This window comes from Squalius cephalus (assembly GCF_949319135.1).
Source record: "Squalius cephalus genome assembly, chromosome: 25".
Classification (NCBI taxonomy): domain Eukaryota; kingdom Metazoa; phylum Chordata; class Actinopteri; order Cypriniformes; family Leuciscidae; genus Squalius; species Squalius cephalus.
In genome coordinates, this window is record NC_137146.1 from 14,960,773 (window position 1) to 14,983,365 (window position 22,593).

Genomic DNA, 22,593 nt, shown 5'->3' on the forward strand with positions numbered 1-22,593 from the left:
TTTAAATGTTGTAGATATATGTAGCATACATGAATCTCTGAAATAATCACATATATAATACCATTCAAAAGTTTGGGGTCAGTAAACTTTTAATGTTTTTTATATATATATATATACAGTGCTATGCATAAGTTTAGACACCCATGCTAAAGTTGACTAAAAAGAGGAATAAAAAATCATCTTTTGGAAATTGAACTTAATGCCTTAATTAAATTTTTTTGGAAAAATCCAACCTTTAAGGACACCAATTTTCTTTGTGAATGAATAATGTATCGTAAATAAATAAATGTTCTTCCTTAAAATACAGGGTGCATAAGTCTGGACACCCCTATGTTAAATTCCCATAGAGGCAGGCAAAATTTTATTTTTAAAGGCCAGTTACTTCATGGATCCATGATACCATGCATCCTGAGGGTTGTTCCATAAAAGACGCTTAGAAAAGCGGGGATTAAACTCCAAAACCGGACTTGAATGAGCCTAACAAATAAGTTGGGGCTAAAGTGGTTCCATAAAAGGTAATTGAAGTTCACGCAAACTCACTAATTTGATCCAGGTTTATCAAGTCTAGATAATTGCGTGTGCACGCGTTTTTGAAGCAGCCCTAGAGGTCGATCGTGGATCAAATCGATCCACCATCAAACAGCGTATATTTTGTGCTGTTTTATGTGTTTGTGATATGTTTTTTTTCCCCCTCAGTGCAAAACTTACATTTTACAGTTATATTCTCCATTTATAAATGTTAGAAAGTCATGCAAATGTATCCATTTTGCTGCTAATCTTCATATTGAACGAGCGCTGCTGCGCGCATGCGCGCCAAATGAGCGCAATAATTCTGACTAAAATATACATTTTGCTTGGAAAATTAATATGCGATATTTTATAACACTAGAAATATCTTCTAATTATAATAATTTATCTTTAGGATGTTGGATAAGTTGCAGTGAACTTCTAGCGAACAGAAGTACTTCAGTGAACAGAAGTAGCCTAATTCAGGGAAGTTTATTTTAAGAAACAATATATAAAGATACAAAATATAGGTTTGGGTATAGGACCTATGCTACTTAATAAAGATGATGTATACTTATTTAGAATGCTGAGAATTACAGCTTTTAATGCAATACTTTTTTGGAGAAAGCAAGAATCCCCAGTTTTAAATAAGTAGATTTAGTTTCTAAAGTACACTATGGAGAGGATAACATGAAATTAAGAGCAAATGTATACATTTTGAAAAAATATGTGCAACTCTAAAATCAAAGAATATTCCATAAAATAAAGGAATATATATTAGCCTACATTAACTACATTTTTATATAACCCTCCCTCCCTTTTATTTCTAGTTATTTGTTTGTTTTTTTTTATAAATTTTTATTAATATTTATTTATTGTTTTTTGTCTTTTCCCCCTTAAATCATATGTAAAGTGTCTAACTATGTACTTTTTGGTTATTGTTCTAATCATGTGTTTTTTAGGCTATGTGTTGGTGGGTATTACCACAAAAGAAAAAAAAGTAGAGGGAAAAATAAATAATAAATGAATATTTATTGGGGGAAAATATGATGTCTTTAAAGGAACTGTCCATTTGTATAATTGTGTTAAATGTGTTTGAATTGAAAGCCACAATAAAAGTACATAATATATATATGCTAAAATATTTGTTATTTGGAGATTAGATGTGCCTTATTTAGAATCTTAAACCTACAAGTGTATTTTTATGATAGCAATAACTGTAAAGGGACTATTGTAATGGGGTAAATCAAATGTAGGCTAATATACTGTCAATTACTAAGCTCAGATTCATCTTACCAGTTAAAATTTATACTGTGCTTTTGTAATTATTTATTTTTAATTTTGTGATTTTAACTTCTGCTTTAAAAAGCTTTTTTTTAGATTGTGTTCTAATGTTCGTCTAATAATCATAAACATGCAATACAGCTGCCAAACAAAACCAGAGAGAAATGTATTCATAAATCTTTAAAGGAGTCATGACCTGCAATTTTCACTTTTCCACGAGAATCAATGTATGTTATGATTGCCTAACGATTATACACTGGCCGGGAAGCCGATATTTAAAAGTGAAGCGTTTGTTTACCCCTGGGTTCATAAACCAGCGCGCGTGCACGCGCACTCAAATACGAGATTTTGATTTCAGCTCCGACTTGACGTCATGACGGGGCAGGATATACCATATATGGACACCGCAGACCTGCCGCAGGAAGTGCGCCCTGGCGCCCCTCCTCCCCTCATATTCAGTCGAGAAAGAAGCAGAAACGTAGTGCACACTGAGTTGCTCTGTTGTCGACTGCCAGAATCAACATGTAAATGTGTTTTCTCTCCCAAGAACGGACCAAGCTGTCAGGGACCAGTGGATTAAATTCATTTTTAATGACGCGGTTCCTACAACCCTTCCCACTGGCTTAACGTTATGTGTCTGTGCTAACTAAACATTTTACGCCGGAATCCTTCACAAATTTGAGGCAATATCAGGCGAAGTTGGCATCGAAGCTCGGGAAAAAGGGGCCATTTTCAACAATCAGAGACTTGCCTGCAATTGAAACGGTAAGAATGTGTTTTTATTGCTCTACTCTGTGTAACAAACTGCAGCCAACTGCTAATGCGGCTATTGTATGCTAGCGGGAGTATTAGCTTCGAGGTAAACATGGGGAATGGCTGCTAACGTTACTTTGCAAACAACAAATGACTGAGATCATCATGAATTCGGCTATTGTATATTGATTGCCTAACGCTTATATATGAGGCGCCGTCTAGTTTGTGTGTGTGTGTGTGTGTGTGTGTGTGTGTGTGTGTGTGTGTGTGCTCGCGTCTCATATTAGTATGTGCGCGAGTTTGTGTGTGTGTGCTCGCGTCTCATATTAGTATGTGCGTGGAGAGTTCATATACATGTATGTGTGACTACTTAGTATGTATGCAAGCGTGTTTCATATATGTGTGCGTGAATGAAGTTTGATTTAAGCCCTAAACGGCGCCTCATACTTATACACTGGCCGGGAAGCCGGTCGCGGCCAGGTCGGGTTCATTCATAATTTGCGCCATGATGTCATTTTGTAATGATATGCTAAAGCGTCACCTGCGGTGTCAACCCCCTCCTTCCTGCCACCAATCAACGCGCCCCTCATTTGCATTATTAAAATGACTGTCCACGACAGCCAAAATATCGCATCAGATCTCGCGAGACAATAATGCCTTCAGAAATAAGGGTCTGAGGAGCTCTGTGTTTATTTTTTTTTCACTTTTCTTTTTTAGAAGGGCCTGAAAGACTATAATACAGCAGTAGGTATCCAAGGTAATACTAGGTCATGACTCCTTTAAAACAATCTAATTAAATCTTGGGCACAAAACATTCAGCCAGTAAAAAAAGAAAACCTGTTGTATATATGTTGTATTTATCTATCTATCTATCTATCTATCTCTCTCTCTCTCTCTCTCTCTCTCTCTCTCTCTCTCTCTCTCTCTCTCTCTCTCTCTCTCTCTCTATATATATATATATATATATATATATATATATATATAGTGTCTAATTTATAATTGTAGCCTTATTTAAGTTGATTTTCTGTATACTGTGTATTTATTTTTGGACTAATAGTGGTTAATAAAGTCCAATAATGGTATGAGAGAGTGTCAGTGGTAATATCATTGTGTTCTTGTCGGTCAGTGTTAGAGGATCTGTGTAACAGCTGAGGCTTAGCCTGACAGTTAGCCTGCCCTGGACCAGGCTAGTTTCCCATCATAAGTTGCCAGGGTAACTGAGTTTGAACTATTTTAAGTTTGCTTTATGAAACAGAATCCACCGGCAATAAGTCTGACTAACCAAAATAAGCCTGGCTTGTATTCTAATCTTGTTTTATGGAACAACCCTCGGATAAAGTTCCCTTGGCCTTTGGAATTAAAATAGCCCCACATCATCACATAGCCTTCACCATACCTAGAGATTGGCATGGTTTTATTTCAGTTAGCCTAACAGCTGGTTTGATTTGCATTGAGAGATGATCTTATGGAAAGTACTCCATGCCAATCTCTAGGTATATATATATATATATAGTAATTTATTCCTGTTATAGCTGAATTTTCAGCATCATTACTCCAGTCTTCAGTGTCACATGATCCTTCAGAAATCATTCTAATATGCTGATTTGGCGCTCAAGAAACATTTCTTATTATCAATGTTAAAAACAGTTGCTTTATTATTATTATTTATTTATTTTGGAAACCGTGATACAGCATTTATTTGAAATAAAAACCTTTTATAACATTAAAAATGTCACTTTTAGCAATTTAATATGTCCTTGCTAAATAAAAGTCTTCATTTATTTTAAAAAACAAAACAAAATCTTACTGACCCCCAAATTTTGAACATTAATTAATTTTGAGTATTTAAAAAAATATTTTACATTTTCTATTAGGTGATTGAATCCATAGTTCTCTTACGAGAGGTTCTCTCGTATTGCGTAAGTTTGTTTACGCTACGGGTAAAGTCATCTTTTCTCGAGATCTGAAGCCAAAAATTATCCTTAATTTTGTATTTATTGTCAACGCAGTGCGGCAGCCAGCAGACCATACCAGGCTGTATCAGCGTGCTCATTGGCTGACCTGCGGCAACTGCAGCAGCCTACCGGTGAGCCCTGCGTGACGTCACTCCCAATGAGGGCGCTTCGCGCCCTCCACACATCACAGCCCGCAAGAATGGGTGTGGCTTAGCATATATAAGGAAGGGCTCAACAGGCTGAACTCTGATTTTCATTTCTTCAGCGAAGCTCTTCGCATCGCTGGATCTTGAGAGCCGCCGCCGTTGAACAAGCGACCAGCAAGCCCAGGAAGCGTCTGAGGAAGCCGGCCGCCTTCGCTGCCTTCAGCCATCCGTGCCTGCTACGCCATCCGGCGACATATCCTTTTTCTGCTGTGTGTGTTCGCCGTCGCGACGCACACTCTCTCTCTATCTAAAAGAGCACGAGGCGTTTTTATCAAAATGCCTCGCTCTTCCTGTGGCTCGTGCCGAGCCCCGCTCAGCACCGGAGACCGCCACCTGATCTGCGCTCTCTGTCTGGGCCACGAGCACGCTGCCACCGCGCTCTCTTCGGGTGGCTGCCCTGAGTGCGAGGAGCTTTCAATGTCGACCCTGAGGGCTCGACTTGAAGCTTTTAATGATGAGGCTGTCACTCCGCCTGTCTCTGTCGGGCCGCGCAGGAAGAAGCGCCGCTCCCAGAGACCACCGGAGACCCATGTGGCGCCCAAAAGCTCGCCGGAACCCTTCCCTCGAGCTTCTCTCTCTCCTTCTCTGCCCCCCCTCCCGGACGCGCAGCCGCCGCCGCTTCAGGGGACGAAGCGGATGAAGTGGATGAGGATGCCGCCGCTGACAGCTGCACTATCCTGGCCTCTGACAGCGAGGATTGGTCCGGTTCACACCACTTTGCCTCCTCGTCAGTCCAGGAGTCCGGCCGTACTCGAGCCGGCGAGGATGCGGAACTTCTGCGCCTCCTCACCAAGGGCGTCGACCAGCTTGGCCTCGAGTGGTCACCGCCTAAAGAGCCACGCAGAACAGACTCGACGGCTGCTTTCTGCATCGCCGCCGCCGAACACCCACGTCCAGGACTGCACCCTTCCTGCCGGAGCTCCACGCTGAGGTTTCTAAATCGTGGAATGCACCATTCTCCGCGAGAGTCCACGGATCCTGCCTCCATCACGGGTTTGCGCAGCGCGATGGATCTCTCCCTTCGCGCTACTAAATCCGCTGCCCAGGCTCTTGGAAGGTGCATGTCCTCGCTGACCGTCACAGAGAGGCACCTCTGGTTGACGCTCGCCGACATGAGGGAGTCTGAGCGGGCTGTTTTCCTCAATGCCCAAGCTCTCCCCTCTTCGGCCCAGCGGTTAACGGGATCGTAGACCGCTTTTTGGAGGTACAAAAGACCACACAGGCTATGAACCTTTTCGTGCCTCGAAGCTCGAGCTCAGCCGCACGCCGCCCTCGGGACCCGCCTGCGCGAAGCTCCACCCAGCGTCCAGCTCAGCCTCCGTCTTCGCAGCGACGACAGGGCGGCCGCCCTAGATCGCGCTCGACCAGCCGTCACAGGCCGCCTCCCCCGCGGGGACCCCGGCCTAAGATCGCGCTGAAACCCGAGCCCGCGAAGTCCTCCTAGCAGCTCAAAGGAGGAAAAGACGGTTAAGTCCCGCCGCGGCCGGACCACCGTCAAAGCTTCCCACTCTGCCAGTCCCCGTAGTCATGGCTACTGCAGATGTGCATTACGCAGCCAACGAGCCGTTAATACAACCCGCTCGCCTGCATACAACCGCCTTTTTCACGGCGACCCAGAGAAATCTCGAAAAGAGCATAATGTCTGGTTGTCCGGCTCACGCCGCATGTGTTTTAAGTGTAGAAAATGTGCCCACGTCTCTGTGTTCACCCCAACACACAAGCACTATAACCCCCGTGTCTCTCACAGAGCCCACTCTTATAAAGCTGACAAAAGCCGCTCGAGTGTTAGATGTAGGTCATGTGCCCACACCTACTCACTGCCCGCTCTGTTAAACGGCCACTCCCTGCCGGTCACATCGCAGATGTAAGTCATGTGCCCGCTCACGAGCGCTCACACATACTGAAAAACACTTTACCCCCGGCACCGCTCTCGCGCCCCGTTCTTCGCACAATACGTTCCCCGTCCAAAGCCACCGGGACATCGTGTGTAAAAACGGCCAGCCATCGCTGTGTGTGAGCCGCCGTATTCAAGCACCAAGAGCGCACGCACTGCGCCCGCACCTCCGAATCAGGTTCTCGAGCCCGCGGAATGCGACAATCGGAACCCGGAGGTCATTCTGCCCCTAGCCGTACATGCAAAAGCATGGGAAGCTATTCCAGGCGCGTCAGAATGGGTGCTGAGCACAGTAAAGCAGGGCTATTCATTGCAGTTTGCTCGCCGTCCCCCACGCTTTCAAGCACGAACCTAGACGAGAGTGAATGAGGAAGTAGCACACCTACTTCGTGCAGAAATAGCGAAACTTCTGTGCAAAGGGGCCATAGAACCGGTACCTCCTTCTCTGAGCGGGCCATTCTTGAGATTCGCCTTCGACGGTCAGGTATATCAATACACCGTCCTGCCGTTCGGCCTGTCTTTAGCACCCCGTACATTCACGAAGTGCATGGACACGGCTCTCGCTCCCCTGAGATGTCAGGGCATGCGGATTCTGAACTATTTGGATGATTGGCTGATTCTAGCACAGTCGGGGGAAGAACTTATTTCTCACAGAACAGTGCTTCTCAGCCACCTGGAAAGCCTGGGTCTCACGGTCAACTGGACCAAGAGCTCGTTACTGCCCAGTCAGTCAGACTCTTTTCTGGGTTTAGAACTAGACTCTGTGGCAATGACGGCCTGGCTGTCGACACAGCGCACGCCGTGTTCAATGCCTGGCCGCGTCTTTCCAGATGGGCAGCGCCGCACCTCTAAAAACATTTCAGAGGATGCTGGGTTGTATGGCATCAGCTGCAGCAGTGCTTCAGCTGAGTCTACTGCGTATGCGCCCGCTGCAACGCTGGTTGAACGCTCGAGTGCCTCACCGAGCCTGGGCGTCCGGCGGCATACGAATCAGAGTGACTCAGAGCTGTGTTTCAGCACTGAGACCCTGGTTAGCGGCCGACTGGTACCAGCGGGGAGTGACAATGGGAGCCGTCTCACACCGAAAAGTTATCTCGACAGACGCCCCCCAACTTAGGTTGGGGCGCTCTTTTCGAGGGCAGACTGGTCTTTGGCCTGTGGTCAGACCAGGAGAAATGCCTCCATATAAACTGTTTGGAGATGATAGCGGTCGAGAACGCGCTCAAATGTTTCCTCCCACACATACGGGGCCACCATGTTCTAGTTCGGACAACATGTCCATGGTGTCCTACGTGAACCACCAGGGCGGTGTCAGATCCAGGATTCTATGCAATCTGACAGAACGCCTTCTCGTGTGGGCTCATCACTGGTTGCGCTCGCTGAGAGCCGCGCACGTACCGGGCCACAAGAATGTCGGCCCAGACAGACTGTCCAGAGACAACATTCCCCCGGGAGAATGGTCTCTGCACCCTCAGACAGTCCAGTCACTATGGCGCCTTTTCGGCAAAGCGGAAGTCGACCTTTTTGCGTCAAAAGACAACGCTCATTGCCCGAGATTCCTCTCAAAGAGCGAGGACGCGCTGGCCCAAACCTGGCCAAGCTGCCCGCTGTACACTTTCCCTCCGATCTCATTGTTACCACAGGTAGTCAAGAAGATCAGGGAAACACGCCGCTCAGTGCTCCTCATAGCCCCGCGATGGGAGAACCAAACCTGGTTCCCAGAGCTGGTGAGGCTGTCGCACGTAGCCCCATTGCCGATCCCGGTGAGGAAAGATCTTCTCTCCCAAGCCAGTGGATCAATTTGGCATCCCCATCCAGAGCGCTGGTCTCTGCATGCGTGGATAATCAACGGATACCCGTTGCTTTGCCAGAGGGGGTCGTGAACACGATCACGCAGTCTAGAGCTCCTTCTACAAGAAGACTCTACGCGTCTAAATGGTCAGTCTTCTCCAAATGGTGCGCTACAAAGAGCCTGGATCCACGCACGTGTGGGGTTTCGTGGGTGCTTTCCTTCCTTCAAGAACTGTTGGACAAGGGCAGGTCCCCTTCCACGCTCAAAGTATACGTTGCGGCTATTGCAGCGTTCGCAGAGTCGACGCGCAGCCGTTCAATAGGAAGGAACGAGCTCATCATCCGCTTCCTCAGGGAAGCCAGGAGGATAAACCCCCTGCGGCCCCCCTCGGTTACTATTTGGGATCTTTCTTTGGTCCTAGAGGCCCTGAAAGCGTTTCCCTTTGAACCGTTAGAATCCATGGACCTGAAATACCTCTCGCTCAAGACCGTTTTTCTGATAGCCCTGTCTTCAGTAAAACGTGTGGTTAGCCCCGCATGTCTTGAGTTCGGACCAAATGACTCTAAAGTCATCCTCAAACCGAGACACGGTTACGTCCCCAAGGCGATTGGCACTCCCTTTAGGGCACAGATCATCTCCCTATCGGCTCTGCCAGCATCCGATAGCGAGGACAGTGATAACCTCCTATGCCCCGTCAGGGCGCTGAGAGTTTACATCACACGCTCCACCGCCTTCAGGCGTTCTGAGCAGCTCTTTGTTTCGTTTGGCAGGCGCACCAAGGGTCTCGCCGCCTCGAAACATAGCCTATCCAGATGGATAGTGGACGCTATCGCAGCAGCTTATGCGTCCAAACACCAGCAGTGCCCTATGGGCATCAGAGCCCACTCCACGAGAGGCATGGCTTCATCGTGGGCTTGGTCCAGCGGGATTTCTATCCACGACATTTGTATGGCGGCAGGCTGGGCCTCCCCCTCTACATTCGTGAGGTTTTATAACCTGGAAGTTCCCGCCTTGCAGGCTAAACTTTTATCAGTCTAAGTGATGTGTATGGTCTGCCCAGTTGTCATGTGCAGGCTACTCTCATGTACTACTAGCTCTTCTGGTTGAGCTGCACTAAGGGATGAGATTCTCTATACATAGACCGGCGGAGCCGCTCTGTATTTCCCTATCATATGCTTGTGCACTTGTGCTGGCCCGCGTTGCTGGCCGCCTTTTCTCCTTACAGCTGCACAAGGGGGTGATACTCTCTATACATAGACCGCCGGAGCCGCTCTATTTCTTTTCCCTATGATGTGCTTATGTACTTGTACCGGCCCGCGCTGCTGGCCGCCTTCTCTACATGTTTATACATAGACCGGCAGAGCCGCTCTGTATTCAAATGAAGTGCTTATTGCATGTGCTGGCCCGCGTTGCTGGCCACCTGTTCCCTCATGTTGTGCTCCCCGGGCTTCCCCGGGACTCATGCAGTGGATGCTCGGTGCGTACGCCCTTGACAAGGGGTTCCCGTAGCGTAAGCAAACTTACGCAATACGAGAGAACCTCTCGTAAGAGAACGTACTCGGTTACCTAATGTAACCTCGCTTCTCTCTAGAAGAGGGAACGAGTATTGCGTAACCTGCCGTGCTCGCGCCACGAGCTTATTCGCTTCAGTCAATGAAAACCAGAGTTCAGCATGTTGAGCCCTTCCTTATATACACTAAGCCACACCTATTCTGGCGGGCTGTGACACGTGGAGGGCGCGAAGCGTCATTGGGCGTGACGTCACGCAGGGCTCACCGGTAGGCTGCTGCAGTTGCCGCAGGTCAGCCAATGAGCATGCTGATACAGCCTGCTATGGTCTTGCTGGCTGCCGCACTGCGTTGACAATAAATACAAAATTAAGGATAATTTTTGGCTTCAGATCTCGAGAAAAGATGACTTTACCTGTAGCGTAAGCAAACTTACGCAATACTCGTTCCCTCTTCTAGAGAGAACCGAGGTTACATTGGGTAACCGAGTACGTTTTTCCAGTAACTGTCAAAAGTTAAAAAGATAAGAAGTAATACTCTGCATTTTCTGTGCACGTGGAGGGTATAATTATTATTTTAGCAATTTTATCAATGCTAAATGAATAAAGAACTCCAGAATCCCTCCATTTTGAACACTACAATTAAGACTCATTTGTGAAATATGCATGTACTAATATTACAGAATAATACACAAAGCAAATTGTTAGAAAATACTAAATAAGAAATGCCTTTTTGCCCCAGTGTGCCCTATAGAGTATTGAGATGTGAAGTTTTACTATACCTGTGAGCTCTTCTCCATCTCCATCATCATGCGTTCATGTTGCTCGGCGATGGACAGTGTGGCAGAGTGAACTCTCTGATAGATCATCTCACCTTCTCTGGTCTGGAACGTGAACAAACCCTCCCCTGTATCACACATCCTGTAAAAGCAAAACACACATGCACACACACACACACCCACCCCTAAGCATTATTGCTTCTATTAGATTTCAGTACACTCACACACTTGTTGTAATAGGCTGAACAGTAGGAGTACACTTTAAGGGCAGCCTGTAAGGGAAAGCTTATGTTAAATGTGGAGCACCTTCATGAATCAGCAAATCAATATGCAGAGCAGCAGAATCAGGACTATTGGATTTAGGATGAAAACATCTTCTCAGACAAAAGCACACCCAACTAGAATCGAATGGCATTCACACACCTCCCGGACTCAAATGTGAACCAGGTTGAGTCTCTGCCGTATCTCCTCAGGGAGTTGAGCGGCCACATGACCAGCTTGACTCTGGCATTATGGACGTCCCAAAGGTAGATGTTTTCATGGGTGATCTGCATTGTGCACTCTCCATATATGTCCAAGTTTGGGGTAGGCATCAAGTAAACATTAAATCTCTCTGAAAAAAAAAAAAAAATGTAAAAGTCATAAGTACTGCAGTTTGGGGGTTTGTTGAGATAACAAAAAAATAAAAATAATATAGCTGCAAGCAGCCATTACCGGGGCCAAGCAGAATAAGACGACAAGACGTGTCAGACCAACTGCAACAATGAGTAATTAAAGACATTAAAGAGGATTTTAGGCAAAATGCCTGAAAAATCATAGAAACAGTAATTAAAAATATGATTTAATTGATTATCACTTTCGACAAATAGGTGGCACAGTTACAAACCTGATGTGATGTGGTCAGAGTGAGGAGACAATGACACATACAAAGTTTGGTGTCAATATGTCAAGGCATTGCAGAGATAAAGCCTGAATAATGCTTTTAGCATCATGCCTCAACTTTGCTGCTGCGCTATACGAAAACGGTTTCGTCAATTGACACGAAATCCATAACTTTTAGTCGGCACAGTCTGGAGATGATACGATTCGATTTTGGTGAAAATCGGACAAACGGTGTGGGAGGAGTTCGAAAAAGTAGATTTTGAATGAAAATAGCATTTTATCTCACAAAACTGTATTGAAGTCAATGGGAATTTCATGTTTTCTTCTATTATAGCGCCACCAAGAGGCTCAGTCCCACAATTTTTTTTACGTGTCCTCAGAGTGAGCCCATACATATGTGTGTCAGTTTTGGTGAAAATATCTCAATTTGCTTTAGAGTTATAGACATTTATATGAAAAAACACGTAAAAAATGACTGACACATGACTTTGTTTGAATTTTACTACCCCTAAACATCAATATTTTCGCATTTGGGCATTGGCATATAGCTATCGACCTATGTTTCCAAACTTCTGACGGTGGTTTCGTCTCGATCGGACAATCGGTTTCGAAGATATAGCCAAATGTTTTTTAAGCGCTAAATCACAACGCTACACAAACCGTAAGGCGAAACCTAGCATGTTTGGTATCGTAGGACTCGGCAAGGTTTCAGGAGACTAATTAGATGAGTCTCGTGAAAGTAAGTCGACCACACCCAAAGTTATAAGCGTTTGAAAAAAAAATTCACCACTAGGTGGTGCTGTTTCGAAACTTCTCAAGCTCCTTCAGGACATTGTGCTGATGACCCATACCAAGTTTCGTAACAATCCGTTCATGCGTTCTTAAAATACAGCATTTTAGCACAAAATTCAAAATGGCCGACAGTCAAAATGGCCGATATGGTAAAATTGGATATCAGTCGACTCGGCATGTTGCTCTGAATCTAACAAGACCAATTTTATTATTTTTGGACAAATTGTTCAGAAGTTATAAGCAAAAATAGCCATTTTTCATATCTCCGGACCAGTAGGTGGCGCTGCGCCGAAACGCAGCATGTAGCCTCAGGTCATGCTTGTGATGACATGTACCAAGTTTGGTCTGAATACGATAAACCGTTGCGGAGATACAGCCTTACGACTGTTATTGCAGGCGCTACGTAAAATTTGTTCGAGCGTTTATCGAAAACGGTTTGACGAATCAATTTGAATTCCATAACTTTTTGTCACCACTGCCTGAAGATGATCTGGTTCAATTTTCGTGCAAATCGGACAAACCATCTAGGACGAGTTTGAAAAAGTAGGTTTTTCGAATGATTCAAAATGGCGGCCATATTTTTATTACGGAAAATTAAGTAATAGGATGCAATCGAATCGGCATGAGCTCAGGAATCAGAGGAAAAAAGAATTTTGTTGATTGGCCGAACGGTTCAAAAGTTATTAGCAAAACAAAAGTGAAATTTTGGACAGGTGGTGGCGCTAGAGGGAATGACTTAGAAACACCAAAATTGGTGTATTTAATGTTGGGACTGTCCTCTATCAGAATGTCAAACCAAAACAACTTTCCCGCAATCGGTTCTATGGGCTGCCATAGACTCCCATGGCGGAAGAATAATAATAAGAAGAAATGGAACAGATACAATAGGTGCCTCCGCACCTTCGGTGCTTGGCCCCTAAAAATAAACAATTAAAAACCAGAATTAAAATCAAACGATACAAGACTGGATGTTCTTGTTTGTTGATTTGATAAATAAATAAATAAATAGAAATAAACAATTAACGTTTTACTTATTAAAAAAACAAAAACTTAACAAAAAATGCATTTGATCTTATTTATATATATATATATATATATATATATATATATATATATATATATATATATATATATATATATATATATATATATATATATATATATATATATATATATATATATATATGTTTTAATTATCTTGCATTAACAACATGCAAATAATGTGACCAGACTGGGGGATTGTTGATTATAAATAAAAATAAAATAAATCATTACAACCATTAAAATATGCATTTTAGACAAAAATGTAATTTGTAATAAAATTAAAATTAAATCAATTTAAAAAAAAAAATACAAATTTAATAAAAATAAAATAAAATAAAATAAAATAAACAATTAAAACCATTTAAAAATAGAATACTTCTTTTGATCTTATAAAAAGGATTTATATACGTTTTAATTATGTTGCATTAACAACATGCAATTAAATTGACAAGACTGGGGGATTGTTGATTTGATAAAAAATTATGTATAATAAATTGAATAAATTAATAAATTAATAAACAAACAATTAAATCCATTAAAATATAAATTTTAGACTTAAAAAAAACTTAATTTGATCATATAAAAAGGGTTTATATACGTTTTAATAATTTTGCATTAACAGCATGCAAATAATGTGACAAGACTGGGGGTTTGTTGATAAAAATAAAATAAATGAAAACCATTTAAATATAATACTTAATTTCCTCTTATAAAAAGGATTTATATACGCTTTAATTATTTTGCAATAACCACATGCAAATAATGTGACAAGATTATAATACATTATATGTATTATATAATATTATACATTTTATATGATACAATATATAATGTAATATATTTATCGAAATTGTGTTCACAGCTCATTTTACTTCCATTAGTATTACTAAGTAAAACAGGATATTTAATGCAAAAAAAAAAAAAAATGCATTTTTTTCATTGGGAATTGATTAATCACTAAAAGTGGGCGTTATATGCCAGAACGGAGCCATGAAGCTGACGCTGAAGGGGTTGTCAAAAAAAATGTCGGACTATTTTTGCAGAAATGTTGTTTAATATATTTTGATACAAGCACAGATGAAGCTCACCCAACAAACCTAGGGATTTATATTAAGCAGGTCGACAAAACTAAGTGGTTTAAGTAAATGACTCATAGAAGTTCATCATGATTTGTGTGGAAGAAAATTCATGACAAGGTAAACAGTTTCTTTAACAGATATGAAAAGGTTGCCGACTGCTGTTTGATTGACATTTCTTTTAATAATAATTACATTTGCTTAAAAAAGGGCAACCACTGTGGCGGTACAATCCATTCAGCTGTCATATTTACAGACATCTAAAACAGCTTGGGTAAATGCAGCTTTTATTTGCGCAGCTGACAGATTCTGCTCTGCCTAAAGATGACAGAGAATTAAAGAGTACGGCTGGAGAGCGAGAGAATATCTCAACAGAGCCATCTAGCATGATTATTATTTTTCCAATGGACTGTTTTCCCTTCTTGCAGATGCAGCTCTTGCAGTGCACAAAGGTCAACAGATTGTTGCCATAGAGCCGCAGCGGAGCCAACCGTGGCTGGACTAACCACACCATCTCAATTAGCTTCAAAAAGACAAGGGTGCACTTCATAATCCAAATTAATAGTGCCTAATTATACCTAATGCTTCAAAATAAGCTATGTGTCTCTCCGGAGGAAGAGGCAATGTAATGTGGGGTCTATTTTAGGGATTGTGAAAATTAACTCTGATTTAATTATCGCAGCCCGCCGTTAGAGGGTCTAATTGAAGCGCAAAATGGCAAACTATCTGCTCGTTATTCCTCAGCTGTCGAATAGCGCAGAAACGATCATTTCGCTGACCTCCAGCTGATATAATCATACACATTGCGCTCTCGTTATGAAAACAAATCAATATTTGCCTGTCATTTGATTGAAAAAAAATTTGATGACCACGGCACGGTGTCTGACGCAGCGTAATGCTTCAATGCTTCAGCGGCACTAGGAGATGAACTGATATTGATTTTCGGAATTATGCTTAAAAAAACACTCACATAAACACAGACACAACATCTCAGACTGAGATGGTCTGATCTTAGAGGAGATGAAGTTGCTTTTAAGCAGTGGAACATGAAAAGAAGATATTTTGAAGAATGTTGGTTACCAAACTGGTTTGGTTACCATTGACTTCCATTATATGGAAAAAAATAGACATTAGACAAATAGACACTTCTCAAAATATCTTCTTTTATGTTCTACAGAAGAAAGTCATACGGGTTTGAAACGACATGAGGGTTAGTAAATGATGACAGAAGTTTCATTCATTTTTATCTAATCCCATTACTTATGCAATTGTCAATGCAGTGTAAATGCATTCATGCCAGCTCTGAACTGCAATAAATAGTCTTTAAATGTATCTAGATACCAATTCAGATGCAGCTTAAAAAAAAAAAAAAAAAAAAAAAACATGGCCGTTGTAGCCTAAAAGTTTACGTGTAAAAAAAAATATTTCTTTCTAAAGCTACTTTTGTCTATTTCATGCTTCTCATTTAACACATTAATGACTTTAGTTTAAATTATCTTTTGGGGATAATTTCTCAGCCAAATGTGATGTGCGATTAATTATATTAATTAATCGGCATATCATGTAATTAGTTCGATAAAAATTGTAATTGTAATTTATTGTATGTATTTGCATATATTTATATATTTTTTTATTTTATTTTATTATATATGTATGTATATGCATATATTGATATATATATATTTTTTATTTTATATATATATATATATATATAAATAATATATAATATATATAATATATGTATGGATAATTATATATATATATATATATATATATATATATATAAAATATTATATAATAATTATTATATTAATAATGTATATGTATATGTATATATGTGTATATGTATGTATGTATGTATATATATATATATATATATATATATATATATATATATATATATATATGCAATCCGGTCGAATTAATTTTCCATTACTGTACCTCTGGACAAGCTCAAAATGTTTTACACCTTTTTTTTTTTTTTATCTTAATACCAGGTGTAAATAGGGCCTAAGAATTGCTGGCTGCTAAGAGCAAGAAACATCAAATGAAACATGCAATAATGTAATGTTCCTTAAAACATTGTTCATTTTTGTACAGTGAACAGTATTGGGTGTCACTTGATCTCCAATGTAAAATCTGGGTCCGAAAGCAGAACCAGTTTAGAACCACGGCTTTAAAATGTAACTTTAAATTTAAAACATTGCCATTCATTCTAGAAGGAAACAAATTGAATTCACTAAAGATTCTCACTCGTTCTCTTAAGTGAATTGTTTTTTTTTTGTTTTTTGTTTTTCAGAGGTGCTGATACGCATTCATCCAGCTTTCTTCTGCGTCATAATCTCATCCATCTCTATGACAAGCTTCATTATGGGCCGATGCTCTGATGCACGGCGGTACCCATTAGTGCTTAGTAAAGATCCTTGGCCAGAGCAGATCATTTATAAACATGAGAACAGACCTGGAGGGACTGTGTTTAACAAACACATTTGGTCCTTGTAATAGAATCATTTAGGGAGAACAAGAGTAAAAATCACCCAAAAAAGCTGGGCTCTAATTGGATACTGACCGTTCTGTTCCCTCTGCACCCCTGCTGCTAACAAGTCCGGTTCTCCCAGGCTGATGTCATTAAGTCTGCTGCCCAGACACTCCAAACACAATAACTTCCACCACTCTTCAGCCTCCAGCTCTGTGGACACACACATCCATATCATCATGTTTATATGCAAACATACAGGAGCAGCAACTGAAGAGACAGCAGCAAACAGGGAACGAGTAGAAGAAAAACGCATTTACACTAATGCACAAAACAAGCAATTTGCGAAGCCTACATTGGTGATGAATGTTATTTTTCTAGTCATCATCGACCGGCTTAGCCTTTCTATGAATATTTATTGAATGTTTAATGTTACAAGAGATTTGTGTTTTAAAACTAAAATAGCCAGTAGACATGTCCAGACATACAGAAGTGACAGGCAAGTTTATAGGTTTGGACACAGTCTAAAAATACTCGCCAAGTGCCAAATGTGAGTAAAAACCGGCTGTCGAGTAAGAAAACAGAATCACTGAACATTTTTAGGAAGTGCAATGATGGAAGAAAGAAAGTAATTCATACAGGTTTGCAACAACATGAGGGAAAATGATGACAGGTTTTCTTTTTTTTTAGGTGAACTTTACTATTTATTACACTTACACTCAAATATAAATGGATATTTTATATAGTTATGTTATATACTCAAAAGTTTGGAATAATATGATTTTTTTAAATGTTTTTGAAAGAAGTCTCTTATGCTCATCAAGGCTGTATTTATTTGATCAAAAATACTGTAAAAACAGTAATATTGTATAATATTATTGCAGTTTAAATGAACTGTTTTATTTTAACATGTAATTTATTTCTTTGATGGCCAAGCTGAATTTTTTTGCAGATTGCTCTCAATAAAATGCTGATTTGGCACTCAATTATTATTAGTTATTTTTAAAATAGTTTCTGCTGCTTAATATTTTTTGCGATACCCATGATACATTTTTTTTAACGGACATCTGAAATGGAAATAGAAATCTTTTGTAACATTATACATGTTTTTAACAGTTATTTTAAATTGTAATAATATTTTATAACATTACTGTTTTACTGTATTTTTTTATTTTTTTATTAAAAATGCAGTCTTGGTGAGCATAACTTCTTGGTGACTTCTTTCAAAAACACACAAAAATCGTAATTCTTCCAAACTGTTAACTGCTAGTGTATAAAGTGATATATTTATAGTTATACACATAAATAATGCAGGAGCTTAATGCACAGTAAAAAAAATATATTTATGGGTGGCACATTTTCTCAGCTTACACATTATTGGCAGGTGTTGCAATAGTTATTTTGGCCCCTGTGTGCACACAAAAGAAAAACACAAATAGCATTCTGTAGGAGTTGAGCATGTTGAGTAAGCCACTTGCATGTATTTATGTGACTTCTTGGTTTTTTTTCTTGGCAGTTAGTTCTTGAAAAGCTCTCAGACTCTGCACAGAATCATTCTAATGAGTAAACCTTGCGAACATCCACTCAAAAGCACCTTTGCATTTAAGCACAATGACACAAAGGGAGAACTAATTATGACCACGGCAACTACAAAATGAGCTCCGTCCACACCACTTCTCCTTGTGACATGGGTTTGAAAGCTCAACATTATGAGATAAGATTTGTCTAATTATGCGGCAATCGTTCAAAAATGTAAACGTCTGGGAGAAAGAGAAGGGTAGACATATGGATAGATCTGAATAAGAGTGACGACGCGAAAGAGAGCTTTATTCGGTATGTTTTTCTGTGCGAACACACACACACACATGCGGCCCGAAGATTGCAGCCCTGCACATAGGCGCGCTGCACGCAAAGGACTGAATTGAGCTCTCTTTCGTATCTGAAAGGACAAATACACACAACATGTTGTCTAAATGTCCGTTTTTGAGAGTATTCACATAAACACAGTCGGTTATGTCTTTACAGAACGTACAGTTGTGAGAATATCGGATGTGCATTAGCAGTGCAATTGGATCTGCACACTCGGTCTTAAAGTGACAGTGCGTATAAACCTAATGCCTTCTGTACACTTAATATTGTTCAAACAACAAAATAAAAAGAGAAAAGCATTCACTGCTCTTTAATAATAGCTTTAATAAAGATTAATTATATTTAATTAATACAAATAAATATATCTGATTGAAAGAATAAACAATAGTGTATGTAAGTAAAGACTGCATAACCATTAATTGAAAAAAAAAAAAGACTGTTCTACTTTAGGAGAAGTTTTTCCAGTTGAATTTTCTGATTTCCCATGGGCCCCCCCTCACTGGTTCTTGGTCCCCCCTGTGCCCCCCCATTTATAAAATCCTGGAATCGCCCCTGGCGGCAAGTAGTTCGTGACCTGGTCGAACTTGTTTGAATAACAATGGTTGTTGATGTTTCCCTAAGTACATTTAAGCTGTAGTAATTGAAGCTTAAAATGAATACTGTATGTCTATTCACATTTTAATTTTGCTTGATTGAGTAATGTGAGCAGGCACCATTCAAAATATTCAATCAGAAAAAAAAATGACTAGAACTTGTTTCAGTGCCAAATGCATTATAGTACAATAAAGTCCTATCAAATAAGTTCAGATAAGTTGTGCACACAGATCCAAAAGCTGGAAATAAAACCACAATGCCTTGGATTATCTACATCTAAATGTATTCAATCACAAACAAATCACTGTCTACATTGTCTCCTTTTTTATACAAGCTTTTTGTTGGAGTTTTTGCATGGCCTCTCTCCTGAGACGGTGACCTTTAAGTGTGTCTAAATTCAAACACACTTTTGGGCCCACTGAGTGGATAATTGGATAAACAAATACTTCATCAGCATGGCAAACTCTCAAGTGCTCAGGCAGCTATGTGCACAAACACAAAGATGCCCGGTGGAATCACAGCACTTTACAGCACAACATCTTCACATGCTTAATGGTTCACTCAGAGCACAGGGAATGAGAAGAACTACATGATGAATAGTCAGGAGAGAGAAAACGGGTCAGGATGGATGAAAATAGATTAATGTGGCAACATCAAATTGATAATGAAAATAATCATCGATGAATTTCATCCATCTGTAGGGTCTCTGGGCCCTGCATTGAGAAGGTGAAGCCACTTTAAAGCACTGAAAAATGCATTTACATGGGAGGGGAAATTTTAATTACATTTTGCTGGTGAGCATTTTCATTTAGCAAAGTTAAAAGCAAAAGCAAGAAAGCAATATTCATTGTTAAACATCAAATGTAAGTTTTAAATTAACATTTACATTTATGCATGTGACCAAACATCTTATAGAAGGTATATATTTTTTTTTTTTTCATGCATTCCCTGAAAACAAATTCAAGACCTTGGCATTGCTAATGTCATGCTCTACTGAATTTTTATATTAGGAATATCTACACCACCATTCAAAAGTTTGGGGTCAGTAAGATTTGTTAATGTTTTTGAAAGAAATCTAATATGCTTACCAAGGCTGCATTTATTTGCACAATAGTATTATTGTGACATATTCTTAAAATGGTTTTCTATTTTAATTTATTAAAAAAAATGTAATTTTGTAAAATGTAATGGCAAAGCATCATTACTCCAGTCTTTAGGATTCTTAAATGAAGTTCAAAAGAACAGCATTTATTTTAAATATAAATATTTTGTAGCCATGTAAAATATACTTTACTGTCACTTTTGATCAATTTAATGAATTATTTTTTTTTATTTTTTATCATATGACCCCAAAATCTTTGAACGGTTTATTATTATTATACTTATATATTTTTATATTTTATTTTCATTTATTTTAGGGCTCATTTGTTTATGGGTGCAAAATGTATACATTATAAAACAATTAAATTTGAACACTGAGCAAACATTGAGCAAATTGTGAAATCTTTATTCAAATTAGTTATAAATCACAGCCCTCATAGTCAGACAGAGAGAAAGTGAGAGAGAAGAAAAGGGTCAGATCAGCACAAGCATAACCTGACAGACTCAGAGGGAGGTGAGGAAGTGGAAGTGAAGGATCAAGGGAGGTCGGGTTCCTACATGTGGCGGACATGTGAGGGACACAAGCTCCATATGGCCGGAGTTAGTGGGAAAGGGGAAGTTCGATAGGGGGCGGCTCGTGGACATGTACCTGTGCCAAAATTAAAAGAGCCACAAGGAGAGTTTAGCACACTCACACACGCGCCTGAGGTCCACATTGACACAAAGGTGATTTACTCCCAAGGACAACAAGGTGATCTAATACAGCAGGACACATTACTAACAAACAAGCACAGAAAAGTCTTTGAAAGTGTCACAGATGCAACACTGAAGGACTGAAGACTTCATTTAAACGGCCTCAAGGCAAACCCTTGGTGTACGCCCATATCTCGCACAGCTCTTCATTTATGCCCTATGCCCGCTCTACCCATTTCCCATTAATATTCTGGCTCTGAAGGGAGTGGAAGAGAGTCGAGGCAGAGCTGGGGGTGGGGAGGTTATTGTGGTAAATGGATTCAGGAGAACATTCCTCGCCTCCCCCTGGCAGTGCGGAAGACCCCAGAGGTGCTAATGATATCCCAGCGGGTCCACCATGCTGCTCCCCCTGTGCACATCCACTTCACTGCCTCTCCTTCCTTCTCTCTCTTCTCCTATCCTACCTGGGAATTTTGCTCGACAGGAAAATGTGAAGGCAAAGGACAAATTCAGTGCTAGATTAAGACAAGTTTTCTCTTCTTCTGGTCTAATAATGTCTTTGTGACCACATTATTGTGGGTGGAATTCACTAAGAATTATTTGGACCTGCTGTTATTATGGTTTATCAGCACATACTCGCTAAAGAAATGATAAAAGTCAGGCACACTCAAAAAAAGACTGTTCGTGTTTGTCTACACTGCACCATGGATTTATGCCTGGGTATGACCTTCTTTTCAATGATTTGATAAATAACTGCTGCCATGATCACAAGAAAATTTATACAAATGTCTCTTTTTCAATGAAATGCCATTCAATAGTGCTGAGTTGTGCGAATTAGGCTCATTATAAATTATAAATATATTTAAAAGAAGAGAATTCAAGCTTCATGCCTGTGTGTCTGTATGCCTGTTTGACTGAGTATTCGCTGAGTTACAGTTCATTTTCGGACGCGTTTCAGAATTGACTTCACTGACGGAGAGTAGGCAGAACTCGCATCATGTTTATTTTTCTTTATTTGGCGAAAAGCACAACACTTTGTTTTTATTTTGAGCATACACAAAAAAAATACACACTAAACAGGATCGATTGATGTATAACACAAGCATATAAGATAAACATTTTTTTTTTTTTTTTTTTACAAAAATTTTGCACTCATAAGGAAAAAAACGAGCGCCGGCGCGATAGCCGACCCCAGGGGGTTAAATAAAGCTATTTACATAAAAAGGAGGTGTTTTCTGATGTGAATGACGTAATTTAAATACTCATTATTCAGCATTGTATCTGTGCATTTAGTACTACGTTAAACTAGATGCAGGTTATCAGTTCAAAATATGATGTGGAAAAGCGGATAAAGCATATTTATCCATTTACATTTATTCATTCATACAG

General features: G+C 40.3%; 1 protein-coding gene across 2 annotated transcripts in view; it reads right to left on the bottom strand.

Annotated features, from left to right (window-relative positions):
* Positions 1-22,593, bottom strand: part of dok6 (docking protein 6) — a 91,867-nt gene that overhangs the window by 23,276 nt on the left and 45,998 nt on the right. For both annotated transcript variants that reach the window (XM_079862616.1, XM_079862617.1), the window contains 3 exons: positions 17,041-17,160; positions 11,101-11,290; positions 10,681-10,819 (listed from right to left, as the gene is read on the bottom strand). In XM_079862616.1, coding sequence (XP_079718742.1) covers positions 10,681-10,819; positions 11,101-11,290; positions 17,041-17,160 — 449 coding nt within the window. The remainder of the gene's footprint in view (positions 1-10,680; positions 10,820-11,100; positions 11,291-17,040; positions 17,161-22,593) is intronic.